This window comes from Rhinoderma darwinii, chromosome 4, assembly GCF_050947455.1.
Source record: "Rhinoderma darwinii isolate aRhiDar2 chromosome 4, aRhiDar2.hap1, whole genome shotgun sequence".
Taxonomy (NCBI): domain Eukaryota; kingdom Metazoa; phylum Chordata; class Amphibia; order Anura; family Rhinodermatidae; genus Rhinoderma; species Rhinoderma darwinii.
In genome coordinates, this window is record NC_134690.1 from 345,130,883 (window position 1) to 345,157,695 (window position 26,813).

The 26,813-nt window shown below is 41.9% G+C and overlaps 1 protein-coding gene across 2 annotated transcripts in view; it reads left to right on the forward strand.

Moving 5' to 3' along the window:
• Positions 1 to 26,813, forward strand: part of MERTK (MER proto-oncogene, tyrosine kinase) — a 130,766-nt gene that overhangs the window by 63,149 nt on the left and 40,804 nt on the right. For both annotated transcript variants that reach the window (XM_075862899.1, XM_075862898.1), the window contains exons 7-8: positions 9,061 to 9,241; positions 10,513 to 10,661. In XM_075862899.1, the coding sequence (XP_075719014.1) occupies positions 9,061 to 9,241; positions 10,513 to 10,661 (330 nt within the window). The remainder of the gene's footprint in view (positions 1 to 9,060; positions 9,242 to 10,512; positions 10,662 to 26,813) is intronic.

Genomic DNA, 26,813 nt, shown 5'->3' on the forward strand with positions numbered 1-26,813 from the left:
AAGATTGCACAGTGAAGTCTCCTAGTGGGACTAAAAAAATAAGTAATAAAAGTTATTAATAAAAATTACTGTAAAAAAAAAAAAATTTTCCCCATTAAAAATTTATTTTATTTAGTATAAGTGTAAAAAAATAAAAGTACACATATATATGGTATTGCCGCGATCGTAATGACTCAAACAATAAAGTTAATATGTAATTTAAACCACAAAGTAAACACCGTAAAAAAAACAAACTCAAATTGTAGACCTAGGCCTTCCAAAATCACATCGTACCACGCTCACCCGCAAATTTAAGTTAAAATGGGTGACTGACGAACTAACATACTTAGGTACCAAGCTGACTTACCCCCCTTCTAAACTATTTACATCAAATTACTTGCCTCTTCTTAAAAAAATCAAGACCGATCTGGCTAACCTTCGTACTCATGATATATCGTGGTTAGGAAAGATAGCGGCAGTAAAGATGATCGTCCTACCAAAAATCCTGTACCTGTTTCGCAACATTCCAATTTTTGTTCCTATTTCATATCTAAAGGGTCTTCAAAAACGAATCGTACAGTTCCTTTGGAACAAAAAGAAAGCACGTATAAAAGCATATATCCTGTATTTACCTCCTAGGCTAGGGGGACTGAATTGCCCATCTATCTTACAATACTATAGAGCCGCTATATTGGATCAGATTCGTCCTCTATGGTCTAAAGATTTGTCTAAATGCTGGGTACAAATTGAACTTCAGTCTATGAAGATAAACCATTATAAACCCTTTTTAGTGGCTATATCACATTTTGGCCACTCACACCATTTACTCTCTACCATACGAGCCCTATCCGCTCTGTAGCCGGTCAGTTCTGACAAAAAACAATTGATTCATTTAGATCCTTATGAACATTTAGAACTCCTAGAAATAGCCATTCCTAACTTATCTCTAACTAATTAGAAAAATAATAATCTTACTAAAATACACCAATTGTGGCATAATGGTTCCTTTTGTCTCTTTTGCTCACATAGCTTCTAACTATAACATTCCTAAGCACGATTTCTTCAAGTATTTACAAATACGACATATTATATCGCCCTTCCCTCCTCCCCCATGTCATACAAAGGTACTATTACCTTTAGAAATCTGGTTGAGCTCAGTCCCTCTTTCCAATAAGGGTATCTCCAAATGCTATAAACTCCTGATAACCCCAAGCTCGGACCCACTCCTCACTATCAAGTCTCACTGGGAAACTGAATTATCATGACCAATTTCAAATGACCAATGGGAATCCGCTCTAAATGTGGTCCCCAAACACTCTAAATGCATTAATTACATTGAAAATGCGAAAAAAATATTCTATAGATGGCATTACACCCCGCTAAGATTATCACAATTCTTTTCTGATGCTTCACCTACATGTTGGACTTGTGGTTCGCAGGAGGGGTTTTTCTTCCACATGTGGTGGAATTGTAAAAAAGCTCAATCATTATGGAATATCGTATTCAAGCTTCTCTCTGACCTATTTGGGTTACATGTAGACCAGGATCCAGGGCTAACTCTATTATCGATTGACCTTGCTACTTACCCAAGAGAATTCCAGACAGTCATGCAACATGTTCTCATTGCTGCAAGACAAATTAGTTCCTCCACGTGGAAAGAGAACCCCTCCATATCTGTATCTCACCTGATAAAAAGAATCAATGATAACTGTTGGTACGAAGGTATGTCCGCTTCCGCTTTTCACAAAACAGATGTTTTTCTCAATAATTGGGACATATGGCTCTCAAGTAAGTGCTCATAACTGCTCAATGTTACCATATAACATATCTCTATCCCTGTAAACAATCACGCAGTCTGACCTGGTCTCCAAACTCTCATTCAAGGTCAATCTTTTGACCTTATACAATATGACAGCGAGTTGTCACGAGTAACTGTATTTTCTTTTTTTTTCTTTTGTACCTGCTTTAGTTTTCTTGTTTAATTTTTTTTTATTTTTTATATTTCTTTTGTTTTGATTCATGGATACTGTTCTGACTGTACTATGTACCGCAACTGATATCTTAAACTTATCAAATGTACAATAAGATTCTAATGTGTACAAATGCTTTATGTTGAAAACAATAAAAATATGTTTCGAAAAAAAACAAAAAACGGAGGCGAAATTGCTATTTTTTTCCCATTGCCCCCACAAAATGTCGTAATAAAAGTTAATCTAAGTCCCATGTACCCAAAATCAATACCAATCAAAACTACGTTGCATCCCGCAAAAATCAAGCCCAAAAAAATCACTACATTGATGGAAAAAGAAAAAAAATTACGGCTCTTTGAAAGTGATGATCCAAAAAACAATAATTTTAGTTCAAAAGTGTCTTTATTGTGCAAAGTCGTGAAACATACATATGTGGTATCGCGTAATCTTACCGACCCATAGAATAAAGGTAACATGTTATTTATGCTGCACAGTGAATGCCGTCAATTTAAAACCCATAGAACAATGGTGACATTTCAGGGTTTTTTTCTGTTCTCCCCCCCCCCCCCTAAAAAAGTTAATAAAATATGTACCCCAAAATGGTTCCATTAAAAAGTACAACTAATCCCGCAAAAAACAAGTCCCATACAGCTATGTCGACGGGAAAATAAAAAAGTTATAGCTCATTAAATGCAACTATAGAAAAACGTAAAAAATAGCCTGGTCATTAGGGCCTAAAATAGGCTTGTCACGAAGGGGTTAATATAATTAAAATGTTTTATCACTGAGCAGCCCATCCAATATATCAATGTCTACAGCTGGCCATGAACGTTAAGATTTGCCCATTATACAATAAATGTTCCGATTTTTTTTTTTTGATTTTTTTTTTTTTCAGTCAAATATTTTCCACAATATTTTCCCACATTCTTTGGACCATAGTAAACCATGCAATCATAGTATTTACCAATAATGATCAAGAAAAATGTTTAAAGGGTATGTCCAGTTTAGAAATACCCATTGTCATAGACCCTATTCGGGAATTCTGAGTTTATAGAGGAAGATACTCTGTTCAGGATCCTCCTCTTTTGGCCAGAGTGAAGAGTGGTTTCAAAAAGGGTCTTTCACTCTGGGGGATCTGTCCTGTCCTTCATTACACAGACAACACATTGATACGTATTGGCATTATGTAATACTTGATTTCCCATGTGTTGTGGCGCTGCAGGGAAATTAAACACTTACTTCCAGGTTTCCCCCACACTGATTACTGGGGTTCTCGGTACGGTATATTCAGCTTATTGTCAATGAACCCTTATAACAATTAGGGATTCTTCCAAAGCGTAGAACCCATTCAAACATAAATGGTAAGGCCTAGTTCACACAGAGTTTTTGAAGGCAGAAAAATCTGCCTCAAAATTCCTTCAGGGGTTTTTCAGTCGCGGTCATTGAGTGGCACGGGCAAAAAGCGGCGCAAACAACAGTTTCTCCACATCCCATTGATTTCAGAGACGGAACCGCGGGGAAAAAAGCATGTCGCGAGCGGAGCAAAAAAACGCTTGCGGGAAGAAAAACTCCTTCGCCTCCCATTGAAATCAATGGGGGGCGATTTTGTGGCGGTTTCCGATGTGGTTTCAAAGTCAAAATCTGCACCAAAAAACTCAGGGTGAACTAGGCCTAAGTGTTCCGACCGATAAGATAGACTTCTATCAGTTGAACCCCATTGCATTTAGGTGCCTATACACATGCAGGTATTGATCAGGTTTGGACCATAAAGGAAGAGCAAGTATAAAGGACAGATACTACTACTCTTCTTAATTTAATCCACTCTTGGATTTTGCTTCAAAAACTGCATGAAAAACACTTGATCAAAACCTGCACGTATACCAGCACCCTTAGGGTATGTTCACACGATGAGAGGCATTTACGTGTGAAAAGACAGACTGTTAACAGCTGCCTCGTTTCACACGTAAATGCTCCTCCTCGTAATTTACGAGGCGTCTGAGACGCTCGTAAATCTTGAGCTGTGCTTCATTGAGTTCAATGAAGAACAGCTCAAATTACGTGGCAAAGAAGTGCCCTGCACTTCTTTGCCGAGGCAGTCCATTTACGCGTCGTCGTTTGACAGCTGTCAAACGACGACGCGTAAATTACAGGTTGTCTGCACAGTACGTCGGCAAACCCATTCAAATGAATGGGCAGATGTTTGCCGACGTATTGCAGCCCTATTTTCAGACGTAAAACGAGGCATAATACGCCTCGTTTACGTCTGAAAATAGGTAGTGTGAACCCAGCCTTAGGCTAAGTTCACATCTGTGTTGGTGGCTCTGTCAAAAAATGCCAGAAAAAAAAGGCGTTGCATGCAATGCTGTTTTTTTCCCGTTAAAATGTCAGAAACGTGTCGGAACCCATTAAAGTCATTGGGTTCCATCAGACGCCTTTAGTGTCTGTCATGTGATGGTCTAGCAATCTGTTATTTTCATTTTTCAGCTCCTAGGAACGATTAGAACAATGAAAATTAAAACCGGTGATGTGAACTGAGCCTTACATACCATACATGATCGAAAGATTGTCTGGATCATTCACAATAATTGTAGCACAATGTCCAACTTCATGATGCGGAATGGCTAACACATGCTTTTTCTCCACAGTTTTACCACTATTGTGGTTTTCTTAAATAATAACCGCAATGACATGCATTGTTTACTGAAGTGCAGTATTGGTATAGCTTTCTGCCACAACATTCTACTCCACATGGATACACCCTGACTACTTCTTTACATACTCTATCATTATGACACCCGCAATCAGCCCCGTCACTATGTAGTATCTTGTCAACTGTCCTTCAACATCTATTAACTTTAGCGCTCCCTACAACCCTACTTGCTTATTGCTCCCACTTTTCCATTTCTGCAATCAATCTAATGACCTGGCAGGCATGACACAAGCTTGCCACTACATCAGTGCCGTAGCCTCTTGCTTTGAGATGTATATAGGACACATCATACGTAAGAAGGTTCTGTAGAACTCTGTGTAGGTTGCATGAGCTGCTCGGACTATGGACATGCCTGCAGTTTTTTTTTTTTTTTACTGGCTTACAACTGTTTCAGCTTGTCCACTCCTTCACTGAAAAATATTCTTTGGATTATACTGGAGGTCATGACATTTTGTTCTATTTTTTCCACAATGGAACGTTAGAAATATCAAGGAAATAATTACACAAAGTAATAAGTCTCAGGGGCATGCATCCAAATGTTGCTTTCAACAGCAATAAAATAACCATGTTAGTGCATTGTACTTTTAAATCTTACATCTAAACAATAATTTTAAAGAGTTAGGGCTCATGCACACATCTGTGACCTTTTAATACGGCCGCAAAACCTGAATCCGTAAAACCCATCGCACACGGATGGCTTCCATGTGCGGTCCGAATTTTTAACGGACCAATGTATAGAATCAGTGGCGTAGCTATAGGGGTCGCAGCGGTCGCAGTTGCGACCGGGCCCCTAAGCCTGGGGGGCCCACGGGCCCCCGTTGCCATACAGCATGTTTCCTAACAATCTTCTGTGCCGTGAAGCCGGCACTTCCTGGCTACGGTCACATGGTGTACCATGTGTACCATAGTGTACCATGTGACCGTGTTGTCACGTGACACGGCTTCCAGACGGAGCAGAAGAGTCGGTGCGGAGGACTCCAGGTAAGCTGCAGTGTAATGTTATGTATTGTAATGTAATGTTATGTATTGTAATGTAATGTATTGTGTTGTGATGCCTTGTAATGTATTGTGGTGTTTGCGGTGGAGAGGGGGGGGGGGCGTTAAATCACAGCCCCCCCCTCCTCCACCGCAAACTGCACAATACAGTATAGTACACATGACTGAGAGCGGGGCTGCGGCTGTGTAATACAGTCACTGCCCCGCTCCTGAGTCCTGACATGTGCGCGCCGTCAGGATGATTCGATGCGGCCGGCGCTGCACTAATGATCTGCGGCACTGAAGACAGAACATGGCGGGCGCGCTACAAAACACCCCCATGTTCTGTCTTCAGTGCCTGAACCGCCGCTCATTAGTGCAGCGCCGGCCGCATCACCTCATGCTGACCGCGCGCGCACTTGTTGTCACACAGCCGCAGCCCCGCTCTATAACGGCGGAGATCAGAGAAACCTCTCATCTCTGCCGCTATTCTCCTGGATGCTGCGATCAAAGCTGACTGCAGCATTCAGGGGAAAATGAGAAGGGGGGATGCCCCTGGATCGCGTCACGGGGAATTCGTGTGACGCGATTGAGGGACATACCATATATGGGCAGACAGCCCAGGGTCTATTGACGGACCCCAGGGCTGTCCTACCATATTTCCTGTTGTTAGGGCATACTGAGGTATGTCCTAACAACTGCCTGTGTACTATACATACACAGGCTAATGTACTGGCTTATAGCTATAGGCCAGTACATTGAAGTTTAAAAATAAAGTAAAAACAAAGTAATGTTAAATTAAAAAAATACACATTCACCTTTTTTACAATAAACATTAAAATAAGTCTCAATACATAAAACATACACATAATCGGTATTGGCGCGGCCGTAATAACCTGCACAACTATTTTTTTGCATCATTTATGTGTACTCTGTAAAAAAATAAAATAAAAATTGCTTTCTCTCACTTAGGCCCCATTCACACGACCGTGCCCGCAATCACGGCCTGCGATTGCGGGCACGGCCGGCCGCCGACTGCCACCCGCATTTTCGGGCCATGCTCCCATACAAAGTATGGGAGCACGGCCCGCAAAATGCAAATGGACGGACATGTTCCATAATTTTCGGAACATTTCTACGGCACGGTCACCCATCCGTAGCGCTACGGAAATGTGTCCGCGCTCAATGAAAGTGAATGGGTCCATTTTTGCAGACCGCAATTGCGGTCCGCAAAAACGGAGGTTATCTACGGTCGTGTGCATGGGGCCTAATTGTGAGGCACAAGGTGCGATGATGAATTTAACCTCCATGTGCCTCACATTAATAGTAATTAACCCCATCATGTACCTTACACATTAACCCATTATGACTGAGAAACATGATGGGGTTAATTACTATTAATGTGAGACATTCAAAATTCATCATCGCACCTCGTGCCTCACATTAGAAAACGAAAGAACTTTTTTTTTTTTTATTACTGTTGGCAAAGTAAACGAAGTATCGGTATCGAAGTCCAAATTTTGGTATCGGGACATCCCTACACTGTGGGTCGCGTCCCCCTGGGGGTTCGTGAGTCACTCACCGAGGTCCCGGTTCTAATCAATGCTGGAGCAAGGAGCTGACATCTCCATGATCTAGCATTCCCTGTGCCCTGAGCGGCTCGACGCAGGCAGGCGGGATGTAGCGACATCATCGCGCCTGTCTGCGCTGAGTCACTCATACCACACACCGGAGGAGGCGAAGGATCCTCCACTCGACGTGGGAACGGGGATAGGTAAGTAATTATGCACATATGGGGGCATTATACTGTATGGGGGGGCTGATATTGTGGGGGGGGGGCATTATACTGTATGGGGGGCTGATATGGGGAGCATTATACGGTATGGGGCTGTTATGGGGGGGCATTATACTGTGGGGGGGCATTATACTGTGTGGGGGCAGCTATGGGAGCATTAACTGTGTGGGGGCATTATACTATGGGGGCTGTTGGGCAAGGCGTCTTGGCATAGGAGCGCGCAGGGGTCTGATGATGATGGTGGTGCTGGGGAGGGGTAGGGGGGCCCAAGCTGAATTCTTGCACCCGGGCCCATAAGCCTTTAGCTACGCCCCTGTATAGAATGTCCAAGACTGATCTTCAAAAACCGACATGGAATAGGACCTGTTCTATATTTTGCGGAATGGACACATGGATCCGCAAAAAAAAGGATGTGTGCATGGCCTCATAGAAATGACATTGAAAAATTTCTGTGTGCATGAGCTCTTCTACCTCTGTATCTATACACCTTCTGCAATCTTTACTAAACATTGTATTCTTCTGACCTTTTGTATTGGTACACATGAGGTTTAAATAAAGCTCATGCGTCCTGTTATTAATAGCTCCTATAATATACAAGATGATTGATCAGTAGAAATGGCTGCTTTGGCTCTATTAGGCATCGTTCACATCTGCTTCGGAGGCTGGGTTAGGGGCCTCCGTCACAAATCCGTCTGAAACTACTGGAAACCATAGCGCAGCATGCTGTGCTATTTCCGGTAAAACCACAGACACCACAACAGAAACCTGATGGAACCCAATAAAGTCAATGGGTTCTGTCGGCCACCGGTGACGTCTGTGGTGCAACGAAACCAGTGTGTCGGGTGCTTTTGTTGCTCTGTTTCTATGACGGAGCAGAGCAAAGGAAATACCGAACGGAGATGTGAACATAGCATTACAGAGCTCCGTTACGGTTCCTGCTACTTATCAGAAAGCATTATACAGTGGTCCCTGAGCTAAAATGGCCTTGACTTACAATGTCATCGTAAGGCACGACTACGTTCAAAAACAATGCCACGCGCAGAACTGATTCAATGTTTATTCTATTAGATGGAAAATCAAGCCAATTGGCATACACATTTCATTGGTAAACCATGTGCAATTGGCTACAGTGGACAGCCAATAAGTGCATCTCATTGTAAGGTCCTGTTCACATCAGCGTTGGCTTTCTGTTGAGGGGTTCCGTCTGAGGTTTCCGTCAGGAGAACCCCTCAACAGAAAGGCAAACGGAAACCTTAGCTTCCGTTTGCATCACAATTAATATCAATGGTGACGGAAACATTGCTAATGGTTTCTGTTTGTCACCATTCCGTCAGGTTTCCGTTTTTTTTACTCAATCAGTAGCGCAGTCGACTTGTGGATATACCATAAATATATTGTATAATGTACCCTCACATATCGGGATCCTCAACTCACCACACATCTTTGAATCTTTACATTTAAGTCTATGGGTGTTACGGAAACCGCCAAGCAAGGTAGTGAAGGGAACCCATTTTACTTATAGGATATGTCTTTGGTGGGATAAAAAGTTAAATCGTAGCAGTAATGGTGGTTGGACTGGGATCATTTTTTGTGCATGTCGGACAATAATCAACAACATTGTGTCATTACAGGTGAAGGAAATAACAAGAAATACCAACCTTTCAATGTTCTATAATACATCAGTACCTCCTTACACCTATATTATCAGTAATCTCAAAGCATTCACCCAACACAACATTAGTGTTTCCTGCATAAATGAAGTAGGCTGGTCTTTGCCAAGTTCATGGATTGTGGCTAAAACAACAGAAGCTGGTGAGTGCCATTCAAATCCTAGTTAATCCAGCTGTTATTTTCATGTGTACCTAAAGGGGGTGCAAAGACAGCCGTCACACCCAGGTTCTGGTACCGAAGGGTTCCCATATCCCCCTTGGCCTAGTGGCAAAGAGACCAGGAAGCTTTTGATCACCAATTTATAAAACTACCCATACCAGGCCTAAAGCACCCATGTTTTGGTTTTCCCAGTACAATCCTGGTTAATGCTAGTGGAAGTCCAATATAGACAAAGCTTTTTTTTCTTTCCTTTTACTTTCAAAATGCATTGAAACTGAAGAGCACCAAGTAAATAAAAGTCATTGAGATGTTTTCTTTTGTCAAGTTGGATTTAGAAGATGTGGTGAAGCTCAATTTTACAAGTTACCCTTATATACATTGGGATTGTGTAATATCCTATATGGCCTGGACTGCATAAGAAGTGACGAGTGTTCCTAGCTTTAAATAGATACTGTGTGTCCGTTTATCGGATGTCTGGGTATGCAGATATATTTTCTACATCTTCTAATCCATGTAAACCGTAGTATCATGCATCCACACGGTCCCCTTTAAACCATTAGTCCTTCTAACCATTTATCATACACACATGAATTAAAGGGTAATTCTGCATTTTCCATACAGCCTTTAGAGTGAAGCTCCTTTAAAACTGTAATGTTTTTATTTATTAGGGATTTCTTTAGATTCACATCTAAAACGTATGTGAGGTATGGTATAAAGTAGCATTGGAGGGTATGGAATAATTGTTTTAAAAGTAAATTCCAGCATAAAGGCGGTCAGAGGAGAGGAAAACTTTTTGCAAAAGTGACAACAGGAAGTGCAACCATCTTTGTTGTCACCTTTGAACTATCTTCTCAGAAACGGGCGGTAAAACTGTCCATTCTGTCAACTTACCCCATAATTAACACAGTGATTTTAACATCTGTTTCTAAGAAACCTATTCAAAACTGACAACCAATTTGGCTGCACTTCCTGTTGTCACTTTTGCAAAAAGGGCCACTGCAACAAAACAGGATAATGCCAATACCGCTGTACATAAAACAACATATCTAAAAATTTTGGCTACTGCTCTAACTCCTGATTTACTGAAGCTCCTTTCACATTGCGTTCGGGTTTACGTTTGGTGCATACAATGGGTAAATTTACAGAACATTAGTGGAATTGTGGGTAACGGGGAAAATGAAGTTAAATTACTGCTAAAATGTAATGTGTTTATTTTCTGTTCTATTTAATAATGTTAATTTTTTTGTTTTTAGCTCCATCCGCTGCTCCTGAAAACATCTCCGTAATTATAAATGGCTCATATTCTCTGAAAGTCACATGGACGCAGCCTCCGCTAAGTGCTGCAAATGGAGCTCTACTGCGTTATGAAGTAAAGGTTGTATGGAAAGGGAGTGGAAATAAAGTAAGTAATATATGGAATTGCCTTGATAGTTTGCAGTTTATTAATAAATATCTAATAGTATAGTTCCAAAAACTGCTCATGTTGTATATCTGTGTGCCAGTCATATTCTATTGTAACTTAAGTAGGAGGAGGAGCTAGTTACTCCCCCCCCCCCCCGGCCCTCACTGATGTCTCCCTTGAACTACCCAGTATCCTTTTTTTCAATTTTTATATTATTTTTTTTAAAACAATGCAATGCCTGGCAACTTCTGCACAGCAAGAGAGAGGGAAGGTATCCCTCACTCTGATGACTGCCATGGAGACCTGAGAAAGTGAAGGCGAAAATTCATTGGGGTGACCAAATCAGCCTTCTGAGAATTAATATGGTTGACAAAGGTAGCATAAGGCTGGGTTCACACGACCTATATTCAGACGTAAACGAGGCGTATTATGGCTCGTTTTACGTCTGAAAATAGGGCTACAATACGTCGGCAAACATCTGCCCATTCATTTGAATGGGTTTGCCGACGTACTGTGCAGACAACCTGTCATTTATGCGTCGTCGTTTGACAGCTGTCAAACGACGACGCGTAAAAATACAGCCTCGGCAAAAGAAGTGCAGGACACTTCTTTCAGACGTAATTTGAGCCGTACTTCATTGAACTCAATGAAGCACAGCTCAAAATTTACGGCTGTCAGAGAAGCCTCGCAAAATGCGAGGAGGAGCAATTACGGCTGAAACGAGGCAGCTGTTTTCTCCTGAAACCAGTCTGTCATTTCAGCCGTAAAAGCCAGCTAGCGTGTGCACATACCCTTAGATAGCTACCTCCTGCCTCACAAACTGATAGTAGAAGAAAAATCTGCTGAGAAACTGTATTTTAATCTGCAGCATGTCAATTTATTGTGGATTTTCCTAATTGAATTCAATAGGAGGTAAAACCCGCAACAGGCACATGTGGCGATTTTTGTGGCGGAAAAGCTGTAATTCTGCTGCAAAGAAAAAAAAGCTAATCTTAAAGAGAAAATTTTTTTTTATTAAAAAGTTAATACTTACCCCCGGGCGTTGTCATAGTGACGCGTTCCTCTGTTCTGAGTGCAGTCCGACCTCCTGGGATGATAGACTAGCCTAATTTATTGCAGTCTTTCGCCCATTTAAAGGCTGCAAGATGGAAATTGTAGTAGATGATCTTTGGCTGTCACTAGTGATGGCATTTCAGCTTTATATATTAACTTATTAGTGGACACATTGCCAATATTTGGTACACTACCGCAGCCTTTGATCGGCTACAATCAGGGCCGCCATCAGGAATTTCTGGGCCCCACACAGCCAAGATGTCTGGGGCCCCCCTCCATTACCGGGGGTGGGCAACGGAAATTGTGGCACTCACGTTGGTATTTTCGTGCGGCAAATCTGCAGTGTAATACAGGACCAGCAAAGTAAATGAGATCAAGAAATCTCATTTACATGTCGCATTTTCTGCACAAAAACTGACCTGCGTTGCGTATTTGAAAATATGATACGTCTCTTTATCTTGCGTTTCCGCTTGCGAATTGTTTCTGACTAGTTTAAAAATAAAAAAAATAATCTGCAGCATAAAACCTGCACCTATTTCCGCATCAAAAAGTAAAAACCGCACCTAAAAATGTATAAAAAAAACGCACTATTAGGTGCAGATTTTACCTGCGGTTTTGATACGGATTTTGTGCACCAAATTCCTCAATGTGTGCGTTACAGAATTTGCTGGGGATTTACCGCAAATTAACCCTTTACATGTTTACTTTACTTGTTTAGGATGAAATACGTTACAATTCTGCAACATTAGGTTATGTTCACACAGCTTATTTTCTGCCGTTTTTCTGGCCGTAATCGTCTGATATATCAGAACAGAACGCCTCCAAACATCTGCCCATTGATTTCAATGAGAAAAAAACGGCTGCGTAAAAAAACGGTCGCGAAAAAGAAGTGCAGGTCATTTCTTCAGACGTTTCTGGAGCCGTTTTTAATTGACTCTATAGAAAAACAGCTCCAAAAACGGCCGTAAAAAACACAGCGAAAAAAACGAGCTTGCTTAAAAAACTTCTGAAAATCAGGAGCTGCTTTCCCTTGAATATCTCCGTATTTTCAGACTGTTTTTGCTAATTGTGTGAACATACCCTAATAGGCATGCAGCTTATTTAACCCCTTCCCTTCTCAGCCATTTTTTTGATTTTAACTTTTGTTTTTTCCTCTCCACCCTCCAAAAGCTATCATTTTATTTACTTGAGGGCTTGTTTTTTGCGGTACAAGTTGTAGTTTTTCATGGCACCATTTATTGTACCGCATAATGTACTGGGAAGCTGAAAAACAATTATTTGTGAGGTGAAATGCTGCACGTGCATGAGGTTTTGACAAACACCATTCACATGAGTTGGGGCTTATTCAGACTAACGTGTTAATCGTCCGTGTGAAGGATGTTTTTTTTAATGGCCGTCACACGGCTGCATGTATTTCTATGGGGTTATTCACATGGTCGTTGTTCTAACAGACCATGTGAAGGGCCTGTAAAAAAATAGGACATGTCCTATTTTTTTGCGTTTTCACGGATCCCTCAATAGACTCAAGTCTGTGAAAACGGGTCCCGCACGGCTGCAAATCGGCCGTTCTTCACGTCTGATTTCACACACGTTGGTCTGAATATCGCCTTAGGCCTTATTCACACGAACGTGTCCATTTTGCACGCGCAAAAACGCTGCGTTTTGCGCGAGCAAAAGTTCGGTGTGTCAGCAGCATATGGTGTGTGGCTGCGTGATTTTCGCGCAGCCGGCATCATTATGACACTCTGTTTTGATGTTACAACACAGTAAAGAAGGAGGGTCTTTTAGGTTTCCCTTCTCTTCTTTACCTACTGTAGTGCGAATCACGCGTGTCACCCGGAAGTGCTTCCGTGTGCCGTGCGCGATTTGCACTCACCCAATGACTTCAATGGGTGCGTGCTGCGCGAAACACGGGCAAAGTATAGGACATGTCGTGAGTTTTACACAGCGCACACACGCTGCGTGAAATTCACTGACAGTCTGAACGGCCCCATTCACTAACATAAGTCTGTGCGATGCCCGTGAAAATCACGCTAGTAGCACGGACGTATAACACGTTCGTGTGAATAAGGCCTTATATTGTAATTTGTAGTGAATTTTCAGTACGCAATCCGCACCAAAAATAGGAGGCAAGTAAGTGGCCTTATTCAGACGTCCATGTTCGGTTTGTGAAATACGGAGCGTGTATCCGCCATATTTCCCGGACCGACCACAGTTCAGGGAGCCGGGTTTCTAGCATCACAGTTATCTATGATGATAGTCCCTCCCTTCCCGTCGGAATACTGTCCCCGGTCCCGTACTGAAAGCATCATTACAATATGGGGCAGTATTCCCACGGAGAGGCAGGGACTCCCAGCAACACTAATGACTATGATGCTAGGAGTCCGGCTCCATGAATTGTGGTCAGCCTGGGAAATACGGCCGATACACGCTCAGTATGTCACGGACCGAACGCGGCCATCTGAATAAGGCTTTAGTCTAGTTACACAGTGCGGTGAAATCCCATTTTTTGGCCACAATTTTTGCAAAATCGCGGCAAAAACGTGATTTGACCGCACTGTGAGAATATAGCCTAACAGCACTTTTCATGTCTTGTATCCTTTTTTTATGCAATTTTCGTAATTGTGGCACAAATCACGCGGTTTTGCCGCGATTTTTATATAATCGCGGCAAAACTGCGCCATTTTACAAAAATCACGGCAAAAAAAAAAACGCTAGGAAAACGAAAAAAAACATTTTAATCAACTTTATACATCCTACAAACGGGGTCAGGGGGATGGGAAGCAGGATGGATAGGGTAAAATACTCACCAGCCTGCAGGTTCGTTCTGCAGTGTAGAGGAGCTGGGGGGCGGGATCTCCACACGGAGCTTCAGCACATGCTGCATCTTCCCCGTCCAGTGAAGCTACAACAGGGGGTGCCGCGGGCGTTGCTAGGGGGGTGCCGCGGGCGTTGCTAGGGGGGTGCCGCGGGCGTTGCTAGGGGCGGGGCGCGAGCGTTGCGAGGGGGGGCCCGTGAGCGTTGCGGTGGGGGGGGGCAAAAGTCCGAGGGGGGGGCGACGGCAGCCCGGCGGACCCCTTTTCTTCATCCATGTGGCCGGGCCCCTGACGGGAGTACCAGTAATACCCCCCTGATGGCGGCCCTGGCTACAATACCACATCCACTTACATTACATGCAGAATGTAATCGTTTGATCCCCGGAAAAATTTCTCAGTATTCTACCTTATGCCAAAAAAGTTGCATGTACTTACAGTTTCATTGGATATATAACATTTACATGAAGTACTTCTCCCCTACATAAAAATAGTGCAATCTTTTCATTTTACCACACCCGGACTGTCTAAACAAACAGGAAAAAAAACATTGCTTATAGCACTTGTAAGTCTTGACAAGAGGAAAAATACACAATCATTCCAGTACTTCCGAAGTCTTCCCAGAGTCCACAATAAAAACGGTTTGATGACCACTTAAGACCCTTTACTCCATATACACTGCCTAAATATATATGTTTGAGTGTAGGGTAAAGTGGCCTTCTATGTCATCAACGTGTTTTTATTGCTATGTTTTCTTTTCTATTTTATGTATCGGATACGGCTTATAGTCTCATAACGCTTGCTTCATTAGTGGACGTAATCATTTTATTGTTAGCAATCTTATATTTGTTGATAAAATATTAATAAAATCAAACTATAAATAACTACATTATCAATCAGACTATAAAATAAGGATTTTTTCTTCGCCAAAAAGGAATACTACTAGGCATAAAAAAGTAACAAAAGAAGGTCCGCACCAAAATGATCCATTTGAATGGCACTAAATATATACAGAATATTAATAACCTTTCTATAAAGAAATATAAAAAATTAAGGTTTAAAATTTAGACAACAGAAGCCCCACACAAACAATAAATCCAAACAGGACTCCCCAAAATAAACGTAATGTTACATAAACTGAATAAAATCCTGATGGTTCCACATGCAGGTCCAAGTGTATACAGGGCCATACTAGTGAAAGATTTATATGAAGCAACAGGGAAGATATATCAAAATCTTTGAACTTTGTCGATAGCAAAAAAGTCAATTAAATTCTGTACATAAAAAAAAACAGAATCTGCCTTGGGGATCAACAGACCCATTAGATACATAAACCAATGTGCACATCTCAAATCCTTATCTTTGCCACAATAAGTGGAAAAAAAGCAGAAGTATTGAAATACTGAAATATTAACATCAACTTTTGTCACTTATAAAAAAAAATTAAGTCTATTTACAGCTTTGGATGTCAAATTAGGTTGTGGGTTTAAAAGAAAAAAAAGAAAAATATATTAAAAGATTGTAAAAAAAATAAATAAAATCCAGTTATATTCTATATACTTAAACTGTTATAGAGTTTATTTTAATAAAAGTTCCTTTAAAGGAACACTCTAGGCAAAACATACGCTGTGTTATTCTTAGTGCAGGACCTCAGAGGGCGGTGCTTGACACAGGGACAAGAGACAGAATTGCACCACCCATTGGGCCCTGCACTAGACATAACCGTGTTATACCTGGAGTGTTCTGTAAAAGAAAAAAATCCAGTGACTCTAAATTGTCAGTGCATGTTGTCATGGAAGAATTCCATTATTTGGCCCATGTTGTATGAACTTGCTGTACTTCTTTTTTTATTTTTTATTTTTTTTATATATATCCTGCACCTTTTATGTAATTGCATGTATCATCTATGTTTGTTTGTATGGAATGTTTTACAGTACAGGAACCATGTCACATCTTGTGACCAGAGAAAAAACTGATGACTAAGTGACTTCATGTAATGCTTCCGTTTAGATCTCAGAATAGCTTGCTTAGCTTTTTCATCCCACTAAACAAAAAGAAAAAATGTGGTTAACCACCGGCAATGCTCTTATAGTCCTTGTTCTAGTGTTGCAATGAAAGAAAAGTTGTTGTATGACGCCTTGCTCCTCATGATCTGATTTATTGTGTAAAGCTGTTTTTCAAAGTCATCATTTCAGCAATGTTGACATTTATAGTGTGATAATGCCTTATTTTATAGACTGATGAATTGTAAATGTAGTTATTTATAGTTTGATTTTATTGATATCTTATCAAATAGTATAAGATTGCAAACTATAAAATGAGTATGTCGACTAATGAAGCAAGCATTTTGTATCTGATACATAAAGAAAATATAGCAATAAAAACACGTTGATGAAATAGAAGGCCACTGTAGCTTACACTTAGACATACATATTTAGGCTGCATATATGGAGTAAAGGGTCTTAAGAGGCCATCGAATAGTTTTTATCGCTGACTCTGGGAAGACTTCTGATGTAAAGGAATGATTTTGTACAGGGAAGGGTATTGTAATGAAGGGGGTAGGGAAACAGACAAGTGAGCCCTAATCTACCCGCCACTCAGTCCCTGCCTACTTGCAACGACCCGCCCTAGGCGACGGGGTACAACTGGGCGACGGTCCCTACGCTCAATAAGTGCACGACAGACAAACAGACAAGGGTACACAGAAGCAGGAAAAAGGGGCAGTTGCCCACGGCAACACCGTGAGCAACAAGAGTGGTGAACGAGCCGAGTCAAACCAGGAGTGTACGAGGTACCAAATGCAGAGCAGGAGAGTAGTGAACAAGCAGAGTCAAACCAGGAGTGTACGAGGTACCAAACGCAGAGCAGGAGAGTAGTCAGTAAGCCAGGGTCAATAGTCAAATAGTTCAAGAAGCTGCATCAGGGCCAGGAAACCAAACGAGAAGAATCACAAGCAAGGAGGAACAGGAAAGGCAGGTATAAATAGACAGAGGGCGGGAGCTAGCTCCGTCTGGCCAGACTGTGATAGGCTCTCCCACTCCTAAGCCTGCCCTCCTGAGTGGTCGAAGATGGAGTCAGTCTCACAGACATAGAAGCAGGTGCAGACTGATTACCTATGGGCGTTGACACAGAAGCTGTGCCTGGCAGATCTTTTACAGGTATCCTATATTTTTCCTCTGTTTCCTTTTAAATGTTTTAGTGTCATATTTAAATATTTTTTTTATTGTATGAAAATGCATGTACTATATACATTTATCCAGACTCTAGAGCTTACAATCTAATTTCAACACCATTATTTATTACACACAATAATACAAATTTTATACTAGTTAAATAACCATTATTTTTTTTTTATCCGTGGGAACCCCTATAATAAACGTATGCAAAGAGAACTTACAAACTTTATGTAGATATTTTAAGATCTTGTATCCGGGGTCAGCAACCTGAGGCTCTAGTGCCACAGCTGGCACTTAGAGGCAAGTGTGCTAGCAAATTATGCCCCGTCGGTGTCCAGCGCCATTGTGTGCTTGGTGGCGCTGAACACAGCCAGACAGCGGCACTTCATTAAGCGGTTGACGGCGCTGATCACCAGGAGAGAGCAGTGGTTCAAGTGTTTGTCGCTGCCAAACTCTTGGCATACACACAAAGTAGCACTGCTCTCTCTCCTGGCGTTTGGTGTCGCCAAGCGCATAATGAAGTGCTGCTCTTTCCTGGTGATCAGCGCCGCAAAGCCTGAGATCAGTAACTGCTCTGTAAAAGAAAAAGTTAGGAGAGAGCGAGAGATGCTATGTGCACACCCCAAGCTGGTGTTCAGTAGCCGTGATCTGTTCTATGTGCTCTCCCCCTCAAGCTGGTGTTTAGTAGTCTCTCCCGTGTGTACCCCCCTAAGCTGGTGTTCAGTAGTCGCTCTCACTCCTGTGCGCAGCGCCTTCGAGCTGGTGTTTAGTAGCTACGGTCTCTCCTATGCATACACCCCCCCCCCCAAATCTGGTGTTTGGTAGACGCTCTCTCTTCTATGTGCACCTCCTCAAGCTGGTTTTCAGGAGTCACTCTCTCTCCTGTGTAAAGCCCCCAAGCTGGTATTCAGTAGCCCTGGTCTCTCCTGTGTGCACTTCTCCGTAGCTGGTCTTCAGTAGCCCTGGTCTCGACTGTGTGCATTTCTCTGTAGCTTGTGTTTAGTAGCCTATATACCACAGATGGATCATCTTTGCAAAGAAAGTCAGGGACAAAGGTCACACTGAAATGTAAGTTTTATTAACTGATTACTTGGTTTATGTCACATAGATGGTAACAGTTTGTCTTATGACTTTTTTATTGATGGTTTTTTTTACGGCATGCCATACAAAAGAGGTTACCTACCCCTGTCTTATATGATCCTGTGAACCCAATACTGCAAGTACTGCTAAAATTTGCACCACAATGCTACATACGTTAAATAAGTAATTATGGTTAATACACAATGCATTTGGAAAGTCTGAAGACACAATCAATTTTTTCAGATTTTGTTATTTTAGAACAAGGTCTCAATATAATAAGAAATACTAGTTTTCCCCCATCATTCTACACTCCATATCCCACAATGACAAAGTGAAACAGAATGTTAGTAATCTTTGCTAATTTATTGAAAAGGAAAAACAAAAATATTGCTTTGCCATAAGTCTTCAGACCCTTTACTCAGTACTTAGTTGAAGCACCTTTGTCCGCGATAACCGCCTCAAGTCTTCTTGAGTATGATGCCACAAGGTTTGCACACTTGGATTTGCAATTTTCCTCCATTCTTCTCTACAGATCCTCTCAAGCTCTGTCAGGTTGGATAGGAACATTTGGTGGAAAGCCATTTTCAGGTCTCTCCAGAGATGTCGATTGGGTTCAAGTCAGGGCTCTGGCAGGGCCACTCAAGGACATTCACAGAGTTGTCCCTAAGCCACTCCTGTGTTATCTTGGCTGTGTGCTTAGGGTCATTGTCTATTTGGAAGGTGAACCTTCGGCCCAGTCTGAGGTCCAGAGCACTCTGGATCAGGTTTTCATTAAGAATATCTCTGTACTTTGCTCCATTCATTTTCCCCTCAACCCTGACTAGTCCCCCTGTCCCAGCCGCTGAAAAATACCCCCATAGAATGATGCCACCACCATCCTTCATTGTAGGGTTGGTGATGAGCAGTGCCTGATTTCCTCCAGACATGACGCTTACAATTGAGGCCAAAAAGTTCAATCTTGGCTTCATCCGAAAACAGAATCTTGTTTCTTACAGTCTGAGAGTCCTTTGGGTGCTTTTTTTTCAAACTCCAGGCGGGCTTTCATGTGTCTTTTACTGAGGAGACACTTCTTTCTGGCCACTCTGCCATAAAGCCCAGATTGTTTGAGTGCTGCAGTGATGGTTGACCATCTGGAAGTTTCTCCCATCTGCACACAGGATCTTTGGAGCTCAGCCAGAGTGACCATTCGTTTCTTGGTCACCTCTTACTAAGACCCTTCTCCACCGATTACTTAGTTTGGTGGGGCTGCCAGCTCTACGAGTCCTGGTTGTTCCAAATTTCTTCCATTTAAGAATCACGGAGCCACTGTGCTCTTGAACTTTCAGTGCAGCAGAATTATTATTTTTTCTGCCCTTCTCCAGATCTGTTCCTTCACACAATCCTGTTTCTTGAGCTCTACAGGCGGTTCTTTCCTCTTTATGGCTTGGTTTTTGCTCTGATATGCATTGTCAGCTGTTAGAACTTGTAAAGGCAGGGGTGTTCCTTTCCAAATCATGTCCAATCAAATGAATTTACCACAGGTGGACTCCAGTCAAGGTGTAGAATCCGATCTAGAGAAATGGAAGGCCCCCAGAGCTAAATTTAAAGTGTCTGAATGCTTACACGTATGTCCATGCAAAATTTTAGTTTTTCATTTTTAGTAAACTTGCAAAAATTTCTAAAATTCTGTTTTCACTGCTGATTTTATTTTTATTTTAGTGCAAAGCCCCAACATAACAAAATGTGAAAAAGGGTCTGAATGCACTGTAAGGGTATGTGCACACGTGAACTGTCTTTTACGTCTGAACAGACAGACTGTTTTCAGGAGAAAACAGCTGCGTCGTTTCAGACGTAAAAGCTCCTCCTCGCATTATGCGAGGCGTCTGTGACGCTCGTAAATCTTGAGCTGCTCTTCATTGACTTCAATGAAGAACGGCTCAAATTACGTTGCAAAGAAGTGCCCTGCACTTCTTTGCCGAGGCAGCGTCGTCGTTTGACAGCTGTCAAACGACGACGCGTAAATGACAGGTCGTCTGCACAGTACGTCGGCAAACCAATTCAAATGAATGGGCAGATGTTTGCCGACGTATTGTAGCCCTATTTTCAGACGTAAAACGAGGCATAATATGCCTCGTTTACGTCTGAAAATAGGTCGTGTGAACCCAGCCTTAAAGAGGCTCTGTCACCAGATTTTGCAACCCCTATCTGCTATTGCAGCAGATCGGCGCTGCAATGTAGATTACAGTAACGTTTTTATTTTTAAAAAACGAGCATTTTTGGCCAAGTTATGACGATTTTTGTAGTTATGCAAATGAGGCTTGCAAAAGTCCAAGTGGGTGTGTTTAAAAGTAAAAGTCCAAGTGGGCGTGTATTATGTGCGTACATCGGGGCGTTTTTAATACTTTTACTAGCTGGGCGCTCTGAAGAGAAGTATCATCCACTTCTCTTCAGAACGCCCAGCTTCTGGCAGTGCAGACACCGCATTTTCTCGAGAGATCACGCTGTGACGTCACTCACAGGTCCTGCATCGTGTCAGACGAGCGAGGACACATCGGCACCAGAGGCTACTGTTGATTCTGCAGCAGCATCAGCTTTTGCAGGTAAGTAGCTACATCGACTTACCTGCAAGCGCCGATGCTGCTGCAGAATCAACTGAAGTCTCTGGTGCCGATGTGTCCTCGCTCGTCTGACACGATGCAGGACCTGTGAGTGACGACACAGCGTGATCTCTCGAGAACACGGCTGTGTCTGCACTGCCAGAAGCTGGGCGTTCTGAAGAGAAGTGGATGATACTTCTCTTCAGAGCGCCCAGCTAGTAAAAGTATTAAAAACGCCCCGATGTACGCACATAATACACACCCACTTGGACTTTTGCAAGCCTCATTTGCATAACTACAAAAATGGTCATAACTTAAAAATAAAAACGTTACTGTAATCTACATTGCAGCGCCTATCTGCTGCAATAGCAGATAGGGGTTGCAAAATCTGGTGACAGAGCCTCTTTAATGTCAATCAATACTGACCTGGTCATTCCTAATCTGGGGTGTTATACTCCCCTTTGCAGCCATCTTTTTTTGAATTCTCATCCCTTCAAAATATCTCACTCTGATTGCAGGCATTTTGTAAGCTAAACTCCAGATACGAAGTGTGGGGTGTCGGCAAAGTATCAGATGATATAAATGCAAGGTGAAGCCCTAATATAGTGTAACCGATAAATACGATAGACAAGATTAGGGATAGAGATAATAAATCATAGGTAATATTAAGTCCGCAAAAACAATTAATCAGCCCCCACCTCTCTCTTCAGAGATAGTCTTACCCATGATACGTGCACCCGGAGAGTCAGTCAGGCGTGCAGATAAACCCCAACGCGCGTTTCGCGGTATGCTTCCTCAAGGGGTATGAGGAAGCATTGAGGAAGCTGATTAATCGTTTTTGCGGACTTAATATTACCTATGATTTATTATCTCTATCCCTAATCTTGTCTATCGTATTTATCGGTTACACTATATTAGGGCTTCACCTTGCATTTATATCATCTGATACTTTGCCCACACCCCACACTTCGTATCTGGAGTGTTTGCTACTTTTACCCTGGACCAGTATTGGGAGTCATTTCTTGGTAGTGCTTACTGGAACTACAGAGTCCTTTTGTAACTTTTAACATGTGTTGTGTATTGATGTATTAATTAAAGATATGGTATTTTATTACTTGGCTGTTTTGCTCCTTGTTCTCCTTCTGTTCATATATGAATTTATGGGAGTTGCCTTTATTTTGTATTTAGGGAGGTTGCCTTACTTGTACAGCACCTAGCCCTTTACTATCATTGCTATATGAGCTTTCTTTGTGTGTATAATTTTGTAAGCTAAGCCTATATGGCAGGAATTAACCCCTCACCGCACCAGGACTCACCGGTACGTCCTGGATTGCAGTGCTTTAAGGCACCGGGACGTACCGGTGCGTCCTGGCTAAAAACGGTCACCCTGTCAAAGGACAGGGTGACAGAACTGTGCCGTCAACTATTTATGACAGTTGATTGGCACAGCAAGTCGGCAGGGGACCAATCATAGCGGTCTCCTGCCGGCGATCACTGTGATTGGTCAGTCACAGCAGACTGACCAATCACAGCTCCATGAGGTGGTGTATGTGTTGGCGCTGTCCGACACCCCGCTTTAAAGGCCAGAACCGGAGCTAGGCTCCCATCCGTCCGATTAACTCCTTAGATGCAGCGATCAAAGCGATTGCTGCATCGAAGTGTCTTCTAGCGTGATGGTTGGTCACAGCTAGTCTCCCATCCGGCCGATTAACCCCTTAGATGCAGCTAGCGCTGCATCTAAGTGATTAGATTGCACCCTATGGTTGTTAATGGCAACCATCGGCACCCGCGGGCATTCTGATGGCTGCTATGGCAACCATAGACTAACAATCGCTTCCTAGTACGGAAGCCTATCAGACCCCGCCAGGAGGTGAAGCCTAATATAGGCTTGCTGTCAGTGAATAGCTGACAGCTCTAATACACTGCACTATGTAGGCAGTGCAGTGTATTAGAAAAGCGATCAGGGCTTCATGCCTTCAAGTTCCCTAGTGGGACCAAAAAAAGTTAAAACAAGTTAATAAAAATGTTGTAAAAAAGTAAAAAATAATAAGTCATGTTAAAAAATACTATAACAGCCTTTTTTCCTATAATAAGTTTTATTATAGAAAAAAACATTAAAAAAAAAAGTACACATATGTGGTATCCCCACGTCTGTAACGAGTCGAACTACAAAAATATAACGCTATTTTAGCCGCACGGTGAATGCCGTAAAAAAATAAAATAAAAAATTCCAGAATCGCTGTTTGTTAGTCACTACCCCACGCAAAACAGAATAAAAAAAGGGATCTAAAAATTACATGTACCCCAAAATTATACCATTAAAAACTGCAGCCCGTCCCGCAAAAAACAAGCCCTCCCACAGCTTTTTGGACGGAAAAATAAAAAAGTTATGGCTGACACAAAAAATAAATTTGAAACACAAGTGATTTTATTGTGCAGACGCTGCAAAACATAAGAAAAACGATATACATATGATATCACCGTAATCGTACCAACCCTCAGAATAAAGTTAAATTGTCATTCATAGCGCATGGCAAACGGCGTAAAAAAAGAATAAAAAACATCAGAATTGCTGGTTTTTGGTCACCTTGCTTGCCAAAAAAATAAAATAAAAAGTGATCAAAAAAATCGCATGTACCCCAAAATGGTACCAATGAAATCTACAGATTGCAACGCAACAAATAATCCCTCACACAGCTCCAGTGGATAAAAAAATAAAGAAGTTCTGGCTCTCAGAATATGGCGACGGCAAAATGTGCAGAGTATCCAAAAGTGGATAACATCTGGCACCATTTATCAATGCGACACCGGCCACAGATCTATGAAATATTATTTATTTACCCCATTATTATACCCTCTTATTATGCCCTGATGTACCCCGCACAGATTACATATACCCCCACATTCTAAACTCAAATACCAGCAAAACCCCAAACAAAACTACCACTGAGCAAAATCTGCACTCCAACAGCCAAATGGCTCTCCCTCCTTTCTGAGCCTTGCAGCGTGCCCAAACAGCAGTTTACGTCCACATATATGGCATCGCCCAACCCCGGGAGAACCCGCTTAACGGTTTGAGGTATTTGTCTTCAGTGGCACGAACTGGGCACAAAATATTGTGCACTAAAATGGCATATACCTGTGGAAATTTGCAATTTTCACTTTGCACTATCCACTGAGCATTCATTTCTAATAGAAAAAAAAACCTGTGTGGTCAAAATGCTCACTACACCCCTTAATAAAATGCCTTCAGGGGTGCAGTTTCGAAAATGGGTGTCACTACTTGGGGTTTGTTTTACTATTTGACCCCAGAGCCCTGCCATTGTGGGCTAATGCTGCGAAAATCACCAAAATAGGCCTCACATGCACCTTTCACTCCTAAGCCCTGTCATATGTCCAGGCAAATGATAAATGCCTTGAGGGGTGTCGTTTACAAAATGGGTTTACTTCTCAGTGTGTTACACTCTACTCTGGTACCTAAGGGAGCTCTGCAAATGCGACATGGCGCCCGTACACCAGTCCAGCAAAATCTGCGCTCTAAAAGCCAAATGGCGCTCCTTCTATTTTGAGCTCTGCCATGTGCCCAAACAGCAGTTTAGGGCCACACATGGAGTATTGCCGTACTCGGAAGAAATTGGGTAACAAATTGTTTGTTGTTTTTTCTCCGATTACGCCTTGTGGGGGAAAAAATTGGGTGCAAAACTACATATTTTTTGGGGAAAAAATAAATTTTTCCTTTTCACTGCCTCATTCTAATACAATCTATGAAACACCTGTGGGATCAAAATGCTCACTACACCCCTAGATGATTACCCTGAGGGGTATAGTTTCCAAAATAGTCACTTCTCAGGGGTTTCTACTGTACTGGTACCTCAGGGGCTCTGCAAATGCGACATGGCGCCCAAAAAACAATTAACCAAAATCGACATGCCAAGTAGCATTCCTGCCATTCTGAGCCCTGCCGTGTGTCAAAGCAGCAGTTTATGACCATATATGGGGTATTGCCGTACTCGGGAGAAATTGCTTTACAATTGTTGGGGCGCTTTTTCTCCTTTATTCCTTCTGAAAATGAAAAAAACTCAAGATTTTAGTGGAAAGAATGTAGTTTTTCACTTTCACTGCATAATTCCAATAATTCAGCAAAAAAACTGTGGGGTCAAAATGCTCACTATACTGCTAGATAAATTCCACAAGGGTTGTAGTTTCCCAAATGGGGTCAATTTTGCAGGGGTTTGCACTATTTTGGCTCCTCAGTGGCTTTGCAAATGTGACATGGGGTCGCAAACCATTCCAGCAAAACTTGAGCTCCAAAAGTCAAATGGTGCTCTGTCATTTCTAAGCCCCACCGTGTGTCCAAACAGCAGTTTATTAGTATTGCTGTGCTCAGAAGAGTTTGCTTTACAAATGTTGGGGTGGTTTTTCTCCTTTATCTATTGTAAAAATGAAAAAATCTGAGCTAAAACTACATTTTATTAGAAAAAATTTAGATTTTCAATTTCACGGCATAATTCCCATAAATTCTGCAAAAACCGTGTGGGGTCAAAATGCTAACTATACCCCTAGAAAAATTCCTTGATGGGTGTAGTTTCCAAAATGGGGTCACTTTTGGTGCGTTTCCACTGTTATGGTTCCTCCAGGGCTTTGCAAACACGACATGGCACCAAAAACCATTCCAGCAAAATCTGCGCTCCAAAATCCAAATGGCGCTCGTTCCCTCCTGAGCCCTGCCGTGGGTCCAAATAGCAGTTTATCACCACATATGGGGTATTGCCGTAATTGGGAGACATTGCTTTACAAATGTTTGGGTGCTTTTTCTCCTTTTATTCCTTGTAAAAACGTAAACATTGTATGTTTTTTCAGAAAAAAAAAGTAGATTTTAATTTTCACAAACTAGTTCCAATTAATTTAGCAAAAAACCTGTGGGCTCAAAATGCTAACTATACCTCTAGAAAAATTTCTTGCGGGGTTTAGTTTAAAAAATGGGGTATCTTTTGGGGGGTTTCCACTGTTTTGGCACCACAAGACCTCTTCAAACCTGACATGGTGCCTAAAATATATTCTAATAAAATACAGGCCCCAAAATCCACTAGGTGCTCCTTTGCTTCTGAGGCCGGTGTTTCCGTCCATTACCACTCTAGGTCCACATGTGGGATATTTCTAAAAACTGCAGAATCTGGGCAATAAGTATTGAGTTGCGTTTCTGTGTTACAGAAAAAACTGTATTACAAATGAATTTAGTAAAAAAAAAAAAATGTAAATTACACCTCTACTTTGCTTTATTTCATGTGAAGCGCCTAAAGGGTTAAAATAATTTCTGAATGCTGTTTTCAATACTTTGAGGAGTGAAGTTTTTAAAATGGGGTGATTTATGGGAACTTTCTAATATATAGGGCCCTGAAAACCACTTCAGAACTGAACTGGTCCCTGAAAAAACACCCTTTTGACATTTTCTTG